We start from the raw sequence: 13,638 nt of genomic DNA on the forward strand, positions 1-13,638 counted from the left end.
GGGCGGGGCGGGGCGGGGCGGGGCGGCTGCGCGCGCCGTCTCCCAGAAGGCAGCGAGGCTGCGCACGCGCGGCTGGCAGCGCCCCCTCCCCTGCCCTGCCCTGCCGTCCCCTCCCGCCCCGCCGTTGGGCGCCGAGCCCGCCATGCACCGCCTGGCCCCGGCGCTGCTGGCCCGCCTGGGCCGCGCCCGGCCCTGGCTCCCGCTGCCGCGGCGTGGGGCGGCGGGCAGGGGTGAGGAGGAGCGGTTTGTCTTCCTCGAGTATGAGCCGGACCCGGACGAGGTAGCGGCGGTAGCGGCGCGCCGCCGGGAGGGGAAGCCGGGCAGGGAGCGGCGGGAGCGGGGCCCGGTGGCGGCGGGGCGGCCCGACCCTTTGGTGGCGGCGGGGCGGCCCGACCCTTTGGTGGCGGCGGGGCGGCCCGACCCTTTGGTGGCGGTGGGGCGGCCCGACCCTTCGGTGCCGCCAAGCGGCGTGAGCTGCTCGGGCTGCGGGGCCGAGCTGCAGTGCCGCGACGGCGCGGCGCCGGGCTTCGTGCCGGCGGAGAAGTACCGGAGCCTGTCGGAGGGCGCGGCGGGGCTGCGGGGCGCCGTCTGCCAGCGGTGCTGGTGGCTGACCCGCTACGGCCGGGCCCTGCGGCTGCAGCTGCCGCCCGAGCAGCACCGGCAGGTGGTGAGCGCCGCTCTGCGCCGCCCCCCGCGCCACGGCCGCGGCCCGCTCCTCCTCTACCTCCTCGACGTGCTGGAGCTGCCCGACCCGGTGCTCCCCCAGCTGCCGGGGCTGCTGGGCCCCGACGCCACCGCCGCCGGGCTGCTGGTGGTGGGCAACAAGGTAGACCTGCTGCCCGCCGACTCCCCCGGGCACCTGGGGCGGCTCCGGCAGCGGGTGGCGGCGGCCTGCGCCCAGGCCGGCCTGCACGGAGCCCCGCTGGTGGACATCCGCCTGGTGAGTGCTAAGACGGGCTTCGGTCTGGAGGGGCTGATCAGCCGGCTGCAGCAGTCCTGGAAGTGCGCCGGTGACGTCTACCTGCTGGGTGCCACCAACTCCGGCAAGTCGACGCTCTTCAACATCCTCTTGTACTCTGACTACTGCAAGACCCGTGCCCCTGACATCATCAACAGGGCCACCATCTCCTCTTGGCCAGGTCAGGGGCGCCGCTTTTCCCCTCACGGTGGAATCACACACAGTGTTGGGCACTTGGGCTGGCTAGCCCCGGGCCTCCCGCAGGGCTGCCCTGGGGCGAGAGGACCTGTCACCGAATGGGTGCCCACCACCTTGAAGCATCACTATTGTGGGCAGCAAGCTCCAGTGCTGTGCTGTGATTTCAATCACCTTCCTCGGGGCGGCAAGCTCCAGTGCTGTGCCGTGCTTTCAGTCGTCACCTTCCTTGGGGCAGCGAGGGTGGGAAGAAGTGCGCACAGAGGGTGCTGTACATCTCAACACTAAGGGGGCTGGTAAACCAGAGCTGGGCTGCATGCTCCCCTGCCAGTGGGAACAGTACCCAGTCTTTGTGCCTTGCCATGTCCCTAGCAACTGGGGGTTCCCTCAGGTCTAGAGAGACCAGGAGGCAAGCTGGTGAGCACCTGTAAAACAGTCATAGGCCAAACCAAGCTTCCTGGAGGTGGGACTTGCCTGGGGTGTATTGTCAGTCTTTTGGCACCACTTGGCTTAGAGGCCCATTTCATCAAGCCATAGGTGAGAGCAGATCTCAAGCAGATGGATGCCTCATTTGTGCTACCCTGGCTGGAGAGACTAGTACTTTATGGGAACAGCTGTAGTTCCACCTCCAACTTGATGTTACTGGGTTTCATCCAAAAGTTGCAAAGTTTTGGTTTTGGTTTTTTTTCCTCTCCTCGGAACTTAAATATGCTAGGTAGTCAGAGGCCCAAATGTGCATTCTGGTTTTTTGCAGGAACAACATTGAACCTGTTGAAATTTCCAATTATTAATCCTACATGTGACAGGATATTCCGAAGGCAGGAGAGGTTGAAAGAGGAGGCAACAAAAACAGAAGATCAGCTAAGCAGTGAAGAAAAAAAGTACCTTAATCGCCTTAAAAAACAAGGTTACTTAGTGGGTGAGTATTGCCTTAGTAAAAGGAATTGCCCCTTTGCCCCTATGTAAGTACTGCATTACACAAAGTACTGTTAACTCTTCAATTTGCTGTAGAACACGGCTGGTTTTGGCAAGTAATTTCTTCCCACTCTGAAAGAGCTGATTTCCATTTAATTGTAGGAAGAACATGCTCTCTATAGTAGCAATAAAAATTTCCCAAACTTGCATTCAGGTTATTTTGACTAGTTTTGTTCCCTGAGTAATGGATGCAAGATCTCTAGCTCCTCCGTAAATAGCATCATTAATATTTATTTTGAGTACTTGTTTTCGGCTGTTGTAGTAGCATTGCAGAGGTTTCCTCTGTGCAGTGCGCCTCCCATCAGCATCTGCTAACCTAGTTCTGATAGCTTAGTAGTTCACAGTGATACTGCATTATAGGCCATCTCTCATTCCCAAAGGAAGAAAACAAGTTTCATTTTGAAATAATCATGTTTTGGCTGCAGGCCACGGTGCTTGTATATCATTTTAGTATGTATCCAGAAGAGGGGGTTGCCAGCAGGTAGCTCTGATTTTCAAGTATTTCTGTGTTTGACAGTGTAAGGCACTGAAAAAAGGCAGCCTCCTTCACTGTAAAATGGAAAAAATGGGGTGTGTGTAATCTGGCCCCTGCTAAGGTTTTGGGGCTTGAGGAGTACCAAGCAAGAATTATCGAAGGGATTTCTTAGCATCTTGGCTTTTGAACACAGACATTTCTAGCCACATAGCATCTGTATCACCTTTATTTTACCAGCGTGCATCTCTTAAGCAAGGGAAGGGACAGATGTCCCGTTGAAGGAAAGGCAAGTTGATTACCAGGAAACCTTTCATTTTAATCCAGGAAGAGTTGGAAGAACATTTCAACAGCAGAAGTCTAGCTCTGTGGTTGACTTTGATCCTGACATGCTCTCCTACAGCATAGATGAAGATCCCAGACATTCCCCTGGGAAGCGTGAGGAAAGAGAGGAGTTCTCAGACAACGAAGTGAAGGATGCTCGCTGGTGTTTTGACACTCCAGGGATCATAAAGGAAAACTGTGTAGGTACCCTGTGGTGTTGTGTTTTGGGATGACATGGTTTGGGAGGACTGTTCTGCCTTAGCTGTGCTTATGAGAGTATTCATGCAGCAGTCCTGGGGTTGAGATTCTTTTGGTTTGGGCAGTTGTTTTAAAATATGGTTTGTATTTACTTGGGAAGGGTTCATTGTGTTAACACTGCTGCATTTCTGAATAGCACATACTGTGATCTTTGCAAAGGAACTATCTGATTGCATCATCAAACTTTCTTTAACGTCTAAATGAAGGGAAGTAAGCGATAAGGCTGTAAGCAAGTTTATACCAGCATCACCCAATGAAGTTTGCACTCTTTTAGCTCTACCAGCCTACTGAAAAAGGTGGAGCTTAGGAGAATAACCAGTGTGTGACTGAAACAAATCTTTGCAAAAGCATTCTCCGAAAGCTAACAGGATCTGCAGTGCTCCTGTTAATAGCTCAAATACATCAGGCCTACCTCAGTGTTTCAGTAGAGCAGTGGCTCTGAAGCCAGTGCTGGTGTAGTGCACACATCCAAAAAAAGTCATGTTTTGATTTTTGATTGCTTTGATATCTGTGCAGAGCTGCAGGTCATCTTTTTGCGGAAGATTAAAAAGTGCAAGGAGATAGGAAAGTTCTGAAGAGCATGAAGTGCAAGGACTGTACTGAGGCTGTGTAGTTGTTATGAACCCTGCATTGCCATGGTGCCATGGGGACTGGTGACATCCCTGCCTCCTCCTGCTTCTCACTTACTGTGTGGACCAGAACTGAACTGTTCTGTCAGATGTTTTTCACACTGCTCTACTTGATCTTTTTCTTCTATCAATATAATGCCAATATTCATTTCATTGTCCCCATTGAAACATCTGGAATGAGTTGCAGCAGTACAATTTATTTTGCAGGTTTTAAATCTCCTGACAGAGAAAGAAGTAAAGCTGGTTTTGCCAACACAGGCCATCATTCCACGGACCTTTATTCTCAGCCCAGGAATGGTCTTGTTTTTAGCAGCCTTGGGACGTGTAGACTACTTACAGGTAAGGGAAGAAGAAAGGATTTTGTGAGCAAGCCCTTCATCTCTTACTATAGTACTAGATGATACAAGTCTTTCTGTGTAGCTTTCCTAGAACTTTTCTTTGCTGCTTTTGAGATGATGAATCTGTTCATCAAGCACTGCATAAAGTCAAAATGCCTTGGGATGGGGAGTTGCCATGGAAAGGTTTGATGCTTGTTAACAATGCGCAATATTTATTGTATAACAGCAACTGCTTTTGAGTGCTGACAAAGGCCTTCATTTTAACATGCTTCCCATAACCCTACAAAGACACGAGGGAGGGAGGGACGAAGGAAGGAGGGTGATAGAATTAACTGGGAAGATAGGTGGATTTCCTCATTTCTGTGTTTCGTGAAAGCTGTCCTCCAAGAGAGAAAAGCCATGGGTGTTTTTCTACCCTGACACAGACCTCTCTGAAGAATTTGCCCAGGGAAGCAATTAAACGTACATGTATTCTAGTTTCTGTAAAAATATTTTTAAAGGTGCTGTGTGTGTGTCCCTGCTGATTTCTTCCATTTATTAGAAATCTCATGCCATACACCTTTACTGAACTGTGCGGAGCTGACTTCCCATTATGTTTCCTCTGGAAAGGGTGGTTTCTTCGAGTTTTGGGTCTAGCACTTAGAATAATGCCTTCCTCAGTAGTTTGCCCCATTTTGGGAAGAGAGTGTGTGTATGGCTATTACTTTGTTTCAGTCAGCTTTCCAAGATCACCATAGAAATGTTGAATTGGTACTTTTCTTGGGACACTCTCAACTTGCTGGAAGAAAGCCAGAAAGATGGAGGGGGCAGCATTCTGTAAGTAATAGCACACCAGTATGGCAGGAGAGCTCCATCGTAGTTAAGGTGAGCATACAGAGCCCCATCCCAAAAAATGGCTTGGCAGTACAGAGGAATAATGCCTTACTCAGAAAAAATGCTGTTTGTGAGGATAGCAACCCAGCAGAAGACAAACTGTCTTTATCAATGCTGTCTTGGGCAAAGCTCTCAGAAAAGAACTTCCTAGGCAGGTTGGTTGGCACTGTCAGGGACTCAAGAAAGCACCTGAATTTGCATTCCTGACAAAGTACGATGGTGGTGCAGGTGACAACTTGCTGGCAGTAAACACCCTCTGCAGAAACACTGCAAGGTCAGGCAATCGCAGGGCTGTCCAAGGCTTGTTCTGTCATGAGGGATGACTTATGTTCTTGGGAGTTGTCGAGAACACAGCTGGTGGCAGCCTGGGGAACCTGAGGTCAGGGTAAAGAAGTGTCACATCATCTCCTGATGAGAGGATCAGGCTCAGAGACGTGTCCAGTGCAGCAGGGTTGGCAGTTAGGCTTTGTGCTATAAGCCTGTTCTCCATGTAATGCTGCTCCTACCAAGCTGAGCTGTGCATGTTTAGGCCCCGCAAGTCCTTGGTATCTATCTCCCTGCATTGCTGTATGTCTTGTGTATCTACATCCTCCAGAGACCTTGAAGGAAGACAATTGTGCTCAGATCATGACAGAGGAGCCTCTGCCTCGGATTAGGTCTTTGATGAACTTGAAGGAATTGCCATACTTGAGTTTCCTTATTTCAGGTTGCTAGCAGTTTTTGTAGACGTCTCTCCCCTCTCTGATCTTGTTTGCTGTGCGTGCAGAAGTGATGAGAGTGCCTGCTGAAATTGTTCCACATTCAGTCTTTGCATAGCTTGAGAGCAGCTTGGAACCAAGTATGGTTTGATGAGAGGTGCGTGTTAGAAATGTAAAGTGACAGAAGAAGCACCAAACAGGAGACATCCATCACCTCTCATGCTAAATAACCACACTGAGTTTATTCTTTGGGATTAAACAAGAGCAAAGATAACTCTTGGATGATTTGCCTGAGCTGAGCAGGTGTGATGGCAGGGGATGTGTTACTGGAGGTACTTTGAGGCAGGATGGTCAAGCCATGGGCACTTCTCTCCTGAAAGCTCAGCTCCCCTGTTTATGTAAACCCTGGCTGGTCTGCAGTGACAGAGGTAAGGGCCCCTCAGACAAGGAGGGGACATCAGCCAAACAGATTTTCAACATGCAGAAGAGAAACGGAGCAGGAAAGAGCAATTCAGGGCTGCTTTTATGTTGTCATAAGTAACAATCTCTCCTTGTTATTTATTTCAGGGAGAAAAGCCTGCCTGGTTTACTGTCATGGCTTCTAACCTGTTGCCAGTCCGCATTGCTACCCTGAGTAATGCAGATGCCATCTATGAGAAGCATGCTGCCGAAGAGTACCTAAAGGTAAGAGGAGGTGCTGTTGTGGGCTCTTGGTGGCAGGCAGGCCATCCCACCTGGTGAAGTGCCCTGTCTGGGGTGCAGCGGATGGGGAAACCCAGCATGTGTCAGGAGTTTGGGACTTCTGTAGTGGGTGAGTAGAGATCTGCAATGTGGAGCAGTCTTGCAGACTGCCTGGCTGCGGCTGTGTTAGGAGAGAGCACGCAAGATGATGCATTTTCAGCAGAGCCTCTGTTCAGGCTGATAAGATTTGCAGTGCTGTGTTCTGTGATGCTTGGGTTTTTTTGAACAGCCTTAAAGCACAGGCAGCAATGGGGATATTTTCAATGGCAAAATTCAGGTTGAGATTTTGGAACCGATTGCAGCTAAAAAATGTACCTTCCTTATTCTTTCCCTACTGCATCCTTTGCACATCCCTTCATCTTTTGGTGGTCTGACTTTTTCCTTGCTGTTGCCACATACTGTGTAGCATGTGCAGATCGAGTGGGATGGGGTGAACTGTTCTTGAGTGGTAGCTCCATTCCTGTGCACATCGAGAGCAAGTGCTGTCACTCACATCAAGCTGGCTGGCTTGAGCCACCAGCTGGGTCCTGCAGTGGGCACTCCCATCTTTGCTTACATCTTGAGCTCTCACTGGATTGGTCCAGGTGTGATCTTGATTCTGGTCTTGGCAAACCCGAAATAACTTCTGTAGGGTATTCAGGCCAGCTCTTGGCTAACAGTGGTCTAATATCCTTTATTCCTACTTGTGTCTTGTTCACCAGTTTAAGGTAGGAGTGCTGAAGCATCTCTTGACTGTTATATCTTTTCTCCATGTTTTGATCTTAGGTTCCCATGGGTGGGGAAGAACGAATGAAAGAGTTCCCCCCACTTGTCCCTCAGGACATTACACTGAAAGGAGTTGGTACCACTGAGGCAGTCGCAGATATCAAGCTTTCCTCTGCAGGTAATATAATATTTTTCATTAGTTTGCTTTATGGAGTCTGCATCGTAGAAACTTTGATGGGAAGAGGCCTCTGAAGGGTTGAAGCCGTATTTCCTGCTCAGAGCAGTACTGTTACAAACACAAAATCAGGGCAGCCTTGACTTTGTCCAGCTGAGGCTTGGCAACCTCCAAGAATGGAGATTGGCAGCCGTACTTGTACAGGACAACAGCACTGGAATACTTTATGCTCTGGCTGCCATGCAAGTTCCACAGCATCAGGAATGGCTGTGACACTGTCAGCTGTCCAGCTGAGAAGGAAAGCACCATGGATTGGAAAGCTTTATTACTGTGGTTTTGGTAGTTCCCACCGTTCCTCTTCTGTTCATCAGGAAAGAACTGTGTCTGGGGAGTGTAAGTTGTGGTTAGGTGCTGCCTTCTGTTGGGAAAGGGCTGGGTATTACCTTTGAGCTTGATTTCTCAAACAAATCACACCTGGGTAGCTCAGGTTCTTAGCCAACATGGGAGGCACTGCGTTTGTGTCAGAACCCTCATTCTGATCCTAGTGATTGTCTGGCTGACTGTGGGTTTCTTGGCTGTGCAGGCTGGGTGGCTGTGACGGCTCACGCGAAAGAGGAACTGCTGCTCCGAGCCTATACTCCCAGGGGCACTGCACTGGTGGTGCGGGAGCCCCCCCTTTTGCCATACATCAGTACCATCAGAGGAGCCCGCATCGCAGGCACTGCTGCCTACAGGACCAAAAGGCCTCCCTCCACAGTGGAAAACCTGAAAATCACAGGGAGGAGATAGCACTTCCCATCATCTGAGCAAGGCAGAAGACAGAACAGCCTCTGGAGAACCTTGTTGCTTATTGTTGTTCCAGGGAGCTTGGACTCCTTTTTAAAGGCAGATGGGCACATATTTGAAAGCAGGCCTGGGGGAACTCTGCAAGTCCACACCTGATCCAGCTGCTGCACTGCAGCCGTTCTGAATGAGCTGCCTGGCTGGTGCCTTGCTGTGAGAGGTGAAACAGCTTCTCCCTGGGACCTGCCAGTACCTGTGAGCAAATCCCCGTACCTGTTCCCTCTTGAAATACAGGATGGAAGCTCACCTGCCTGCCCTGGGCTGGCGTTGCTGCTGATAGAATAGGCCTTCTCTTGCAGACATGCTCCCACAGGTCAGAAATCACCTTGTCTTGGAGGTGTTACAGTGTTTCCAAGGGTGAAGGAGGTGGAGGGAGTGGGGAGGAGCGGGGAATGCTTCAGTGTGGATATGACCCTACTAGTGGCTGATAGGAATTCAACAACATTGACCAGAAATCAGGTTCTTTCAGTCCAAGGGAGTGCAATGCCCTGCTCTTGGACATAGGAAGGGTAAACTAATGAAAAGCAGGTCAGCTCATATGCCTGAAGAGGAAACTTTTGCAACTCACTGCTTTGATTTGGTTTCTGTAGCTTGTGTAAAGGTTTCTGAAACTGAGCGTGTAGAATAAAACATTTCAAAAACTTTACTCCTTTGTATCGTTTTCAAATCGCTGACAAAGCATGCTTGTGTGGGCATAAGCATCCTGCTAACTACATGAAAGCTCCGGCAGGAAGGCCAGTGTTAGAGAAAAGCGTATCAGTTGAAGAGAGGTGAGGCTGCTGCCGCTCCATCCTGCCAGGTCCAGCCACTAGCGAGGCTGAAGATGTATTCCCAGTAGGCACAGAGTGCAACATACACACCACATACATGTCTGGCCACACAGATCACAGGCAGACACATGGCCCTTAATGCAAACACAGACAGCGCCAATGGCCTGTATGCATGCATGTGTGCACACAGAGACACACACACGGTGGATCCCTCCAGCTGCTGGGCCAGATGGTGATGCCACTTGCCCAGTTGCTGACAGCTGGAGATGTGAGGCCCTGTGGCTGCAGCCCCACTCCAGTTACAGGTACAGTTGGTCTTGCCAATATACCCACAGCTGGCCAGACTACTGATGCCTTACGCTCTCATTGAGCCATCCAGGTGCTCTGATGCCCTGAGCTGGCCCTTGGAGACTCCCACATCCCTTTTCTTCCCAGCCTGTTTCACCTGTTCTCCAGCTAGTCCAGCTTGATCTTCACCAGTGGTAGCGTACCTGTCCCCGCTTCAGCTGCAGCACCAGGGACACACAGCACGCAGACACACACGGTCTGATTCCAGTTGCTGCCTTCGCGTTCCTGTACACACACGTGGACACAGAGTAGAGAGCCCTCACCCAGGAAGGAAAGGCATTTAATGAGGACAGAGGACAGATTGTGCTGATCAGGTGCAGGACACGGCCAGACAAGCATACTGGTGAGCTCACTACACACAGCTAGCCCTCTTTAACCCCTTACCCCTCTTATTTCCCACACTTGTCCCCTAAATCCCTTCCTTTTCTCACCTTTGATTCCTCCCCTGAACAAGTCCTGCGCAATCTCGAGGTGTTCTTCCCCTGCATGCCCTGATATGTCCCATGCCCCTAGACAGCTATCCTCCTTAGCCCAAAAGGTGACCTGGAGAGCTCCATGATACACAGACTCACGGTACGGTTGAGGTTGAAGTGACCTCTAGAGGTCTCCTGGTCCAAGTCCCCTGCTCAAGCAGGGCCACCTAGAGCAGCCTCCCCAGTACTGCGTCTAGCTGGTTTTTTACCATCCTCTCTAAGGATGGAGACTCCACAACCTCCCTGGGCAACCTGTGCCAGGGCTGCATCACCCTCACGGTAAAGAAGCGCTACCTGATGTTCAGACTGCACCTCCCGTGTTTCTGTGTGTGCCCATTGCCTCAGGTCCTGTCACTGGGCACGGCTGGAAAGAGCCTGGCTCCGTCCTCTATGCACCGTCCCTCCAGGTGTTTATAAACATTGATGAACTCCTCCAAGACAAAGACGTACAGTGATGGGTTTTGCTCCTGGACAGAGGGGCTGATGGCCTGAAAGGGCTGTTCGTTCCTCAGGAGTCCTTCAGGTGGGTTCCTGTCTGCCATTGTGACCCTGTCCATCTCTAGGCTTGTGCAGATGGACCTTTGATGGGCTGCTGGCCCCAGTGCTGGGCCTGGGAGTAGCCCGGCGGGGCATTACTCCAGCTCCCCCTCCCAGCACTGTCTGTCCACGCTCCTTGGTGGGTGTGCAGCCTGGGCTGGAGAAGTTGCTTTAATTTGGCTGATGCCAAAACCTGCCTTTTCACCAGCCTGCACTGCAGCTATGTTCAGACAGCTCAACAGGGCCAGCCTGCAGAAACCCGGCACCAGCCCCATCTTGCTGCCTAAAATGACATTTCCAGCCAGAGCTAACACAGGCACTGGGTTTTGCTTACACTGTCACACAGATACACAACATTTTGTGCCTTGAGGAGAACCTGTCTCATGCCAGTAACACAGTTGATGTAATGGGGTGGGGGGTGGGTGGGGGGGGGGTAAAACAGTGGAAAGCAGAAGCTTGCACCTCCTCACTTGTTGGGGTTATGTGGAGCAATCCCAGGCAAGCAGGCATGGAAAAAGGCATGGAAAAAGGCACGTTGCTCTCAGCTAAACTGGGAGGCACGACAAGGGTCTGGCTGCGGTCTGTTCAAACTAGCTTGACAAATCCAAACCAGGCATCCCCTATAACATTCCTCTGCTGCTGTACGTCTGGGAAAAGCACAACATGAAAGGAAAACAAGCTCTGCATGCAGAAAGAGCAGCTGGAAGACCTGCCTCTGTCACAGCGGTGGTCCTCAGCCCAGGGGCTGGATGTGAAAAGCTGCAGCCAAGGCAAGTGTCTGGTGTAGCAGGTCCCCTGGTTTTGAAATAATAAATAAAAAAACCCAAACAAAAACCCCAAAAAAACCCAAGCCTTTCTATAAGGACAGGTGGGCTGCACGTGGGCTCAGGGGGTGCCAGAGGCATACCCAGGAGAAAAGTCTTGCTGCCAGAATGGAGATGTGCAGGGAGGGGGCATGCACACCTCCCATGCCCAGCATCCTTTTGCATCCAACCCAGACATGCAAGCAGTGAGCTGGGGCAGCACAGGGGCTTGGTGCTGGGCGGGTGCTGTAGGGCTTCTGCAAAAGCCGTGCTGTGCCACGAAAGCAGCAGCCAGCTAGCGACAGCCCCAGCTGGGAACAAAAAACGGGTGCTCCTGACCCATGCTAAACCTCCGCACACAGGAGGTTGTAATGTGGAAGCAATTAGTGCCTCAATGAAAGCAAAGACATGCCTTTTATAAGCTCCCAGGGCTGAATTACACTGGAGCTGAAGACCTGCTCGGAAATGCTTCTCAAAGGGAGGGTTCATGTCTGGTTTATGCCAGACAGCCTGAAAGGTAAGACAATTTTTACCATGCCTGTGGACCATGGCCAATTTCATCTTTGCACAGGAGTCAAAAGTGAAGGTGGTTTGAGTCTGTGCAAAACTGAGGTATAAGGAGAAGGCTGGGAAGGTCCAAGCGCCTGGAAAGGTCTGCTCTTGATGGGTGTCCCGGTGTGCACTAGCAGGGTGCAATCATCTCCGGCTGCACCAGAAGAGCAGATTCAGCAGAACCGCTCACTTTGCAGGAGAACTGCACAGAAAACCATCTCACAGCTCCCCATGGGGTAGTTAGTTAAAACGCAGGTGAAATCCTACAGAAGGGCAGGTTCGAATGGGTAAGGGCTAAAGCTGGCTGGGTGTGCCAGTGGGGGGGTTACAGCACCTGGGGGAGGCTGCGTACCTGGACGAGGGTGCTCCTCGACCTCCCGGCAAAGTGCAGAGCTGGGCCAGGCAAGGCAGGGCTGCATCTCCCCGCTGCCCTGCAAGCAGGGACGTGCCGCCACAGCTGGGAGCCTGCGGGTTGGTTTGCTTTGGCACGCATTCGATGTGGCGCCAGCTCACCCCCCCCCAAAAAAAAAAAGCAGCTTCCTTTCCCTGCCCGGTGGCTATTCTCTTTTCAGAGCTGCCCATGGCTGGGGACTCCCAGCCTAGAAAAATAGCTGCTGCTCTTCATGGTGAGAGCAGAACAAGTCCCATGCAAAGTCTGAAATTTTGCCCACTGTCAATGCTCCCAAAATAGCCTGTAACATTGGGAGAAGTGCATGGGGCTGGGAGCCTGATGGACTAGAAGTACGGAGCATCTGCTTCCTGCTGATTTTCCTGTGATTCACAACTTGTAATTGCCCATAAACATCTCTCACCAGCAACTGTCTTCACTGATCTTGTAGCTGAACTGCTGGGGGTTGCCCAACACACGACTGGTGCTGGAGCAGAAACTTGGTGGTAGGTCCATGCCCTTGGTGGTGCATTGACCTGTCCCAGTGGTTCCTCCAGTGGCAGGGGACAGCTGTATCTGTGCAGGTCAGCTAGCAGCGTCCTCAAGCACCAGGGGAAATCCTTGACCAGCTGCTGCTGAGGATGAGTTGGTGGTAATGTCCCATGCCACATATTGGGTGCCACGGTGTGGCTGCAGCCACATCATTGAATTATTCTGTGCCTCAGGTCCCCAGACCAGCCTCACCAGGCAGCACTGAAATCAAGAAAGAGGAGAAAAAGAAAAAAAAAAAGAAACCCTCAAACCTGCAGGGTTTTTCTGGCCAGCTCCGAGCTTTGTGCCCTTTGGAAGGACTACAGTAGCACAGAGGCCTTTATTAGAACCTGGACACCCAGCACCGTAATTGGAGAGGGGCTCAGCCTTCTTTTTGGTTTTCCTCCACAACTGCCGGGCTCAGGGATGCTGAACACAGTGCAGCCAGGGCAGGCAACCGCGTGCTGTGGCAGGGGAGCACGTGCTATGCTGTGAGCGGTGCTGCCTGCCATGCCACAGCTGTGTGTTAGCGGCGCCGTGCAAGTGCACGCAAGTGCATGCTGTGCTGCAAGCATAGGCTCCTGAAATATTCGCTTAAAAATTACTGCCCCTGGGCGGTTTCACGTCCTGAGTCCTTGCTTAAGGCAGCACACACCTACGCCAGCACTCAGGAGGTGGCCCTGCTGCTCTGTAACCAGCCACAGGGCACTGCTGACGTTCCTGTCCCTGGCGTCCTCACCAAGGGACCAGTCACCATCTTCCCACTCAGCTTTTTGCCACAGCTCTCCTTGGCCTGTGTGTGATGGAAATGAACCCCTCCACAAAGCTCGCCTGTCCCCTCACCTCCAGCACAGCCTCTGCTGCAGGCGACAGCAGTTTGAGTGCTCTGACATATGCAGGGCTAAAGGAGACCAAGAATGGCTCCTTTGACCAGCCTGGGGGCAAGGGACAAGTTCAGTCGCCTGGCTTGAGCCCAGGGGTGTTAGGGCACTGCCTCAGCACTGCCTTGCTGCAGGTCTGGTGCTTCCAGCAAAGGAGGGAGTTGCAGGCAG

At 52.0% G+C, this 13,638-nt stretch overlaps 1 protein-coding gene across 1 annotated transcript; it reads left to right on the plus strand.

Annotated features, from left to right (window-relative positions):
• The first annotated feature begins 50 nt into the window (after window positions 1-50).
• NOA1 (nitric oxide associated 1) lies at window positions 51-8,830 on the plus strand. Its single transcript, XM_080397543.1, has 7 exons — window positions 51-1,139; window positions 1,908-2,072; window positions 2,928-3,124; window positions 4,019-4,150; window positions 6,288-6,404; window positions 7,227-7,344; window positions 7,925-8,830. The coding sequence occupies exons 1-7, from the start codon at window positions 143-145 to the stop codon at window positions 8,128-8,130; spliced, it is 1,932 nt and encodes a 643-aa protein (XP_080253669.1). The 5' UTR covers window positions 51-142; the 3' UTR covers window positions 8,131-8,830.
• Window positions 8,831-13,638: the final 4,808 nt, after the last annotated feature.

The sequence above is a fragment of the Falco punctatus genome (genome assembly GCF_963210335.1).
Source record: "Falco punctatus genome assembly, chromosome: 1".
NCBI lineage: Eukaryota > Metazoa > Chordata > Aves > Falconiformes > Falconidae > Falco > Falco punctatus.

Coding starts and splice junctions, on each gene's coding strand:
- NOA1 (XM_080397543.1), top strand. CDS start 143: ATGCACCGCCTGGCCCCGGCGCTGCTGGCCCGCCTGGGCCGCGCCCGG. Junction 1,140..1,907: donor CACCATCTCCTCTTGGCCAG/GTCAGGGGCGCC, acceptor GGTTTTTTGCAG/GAACAACATTGAACCTGTTG. Junction 2,073..2,927: donor AAAACAAGGTTACTTAGTGG/GTGAGTATTGCC, acceptor ATTTTAATCCAG/GAAGAGTTGGAAGAACATTT.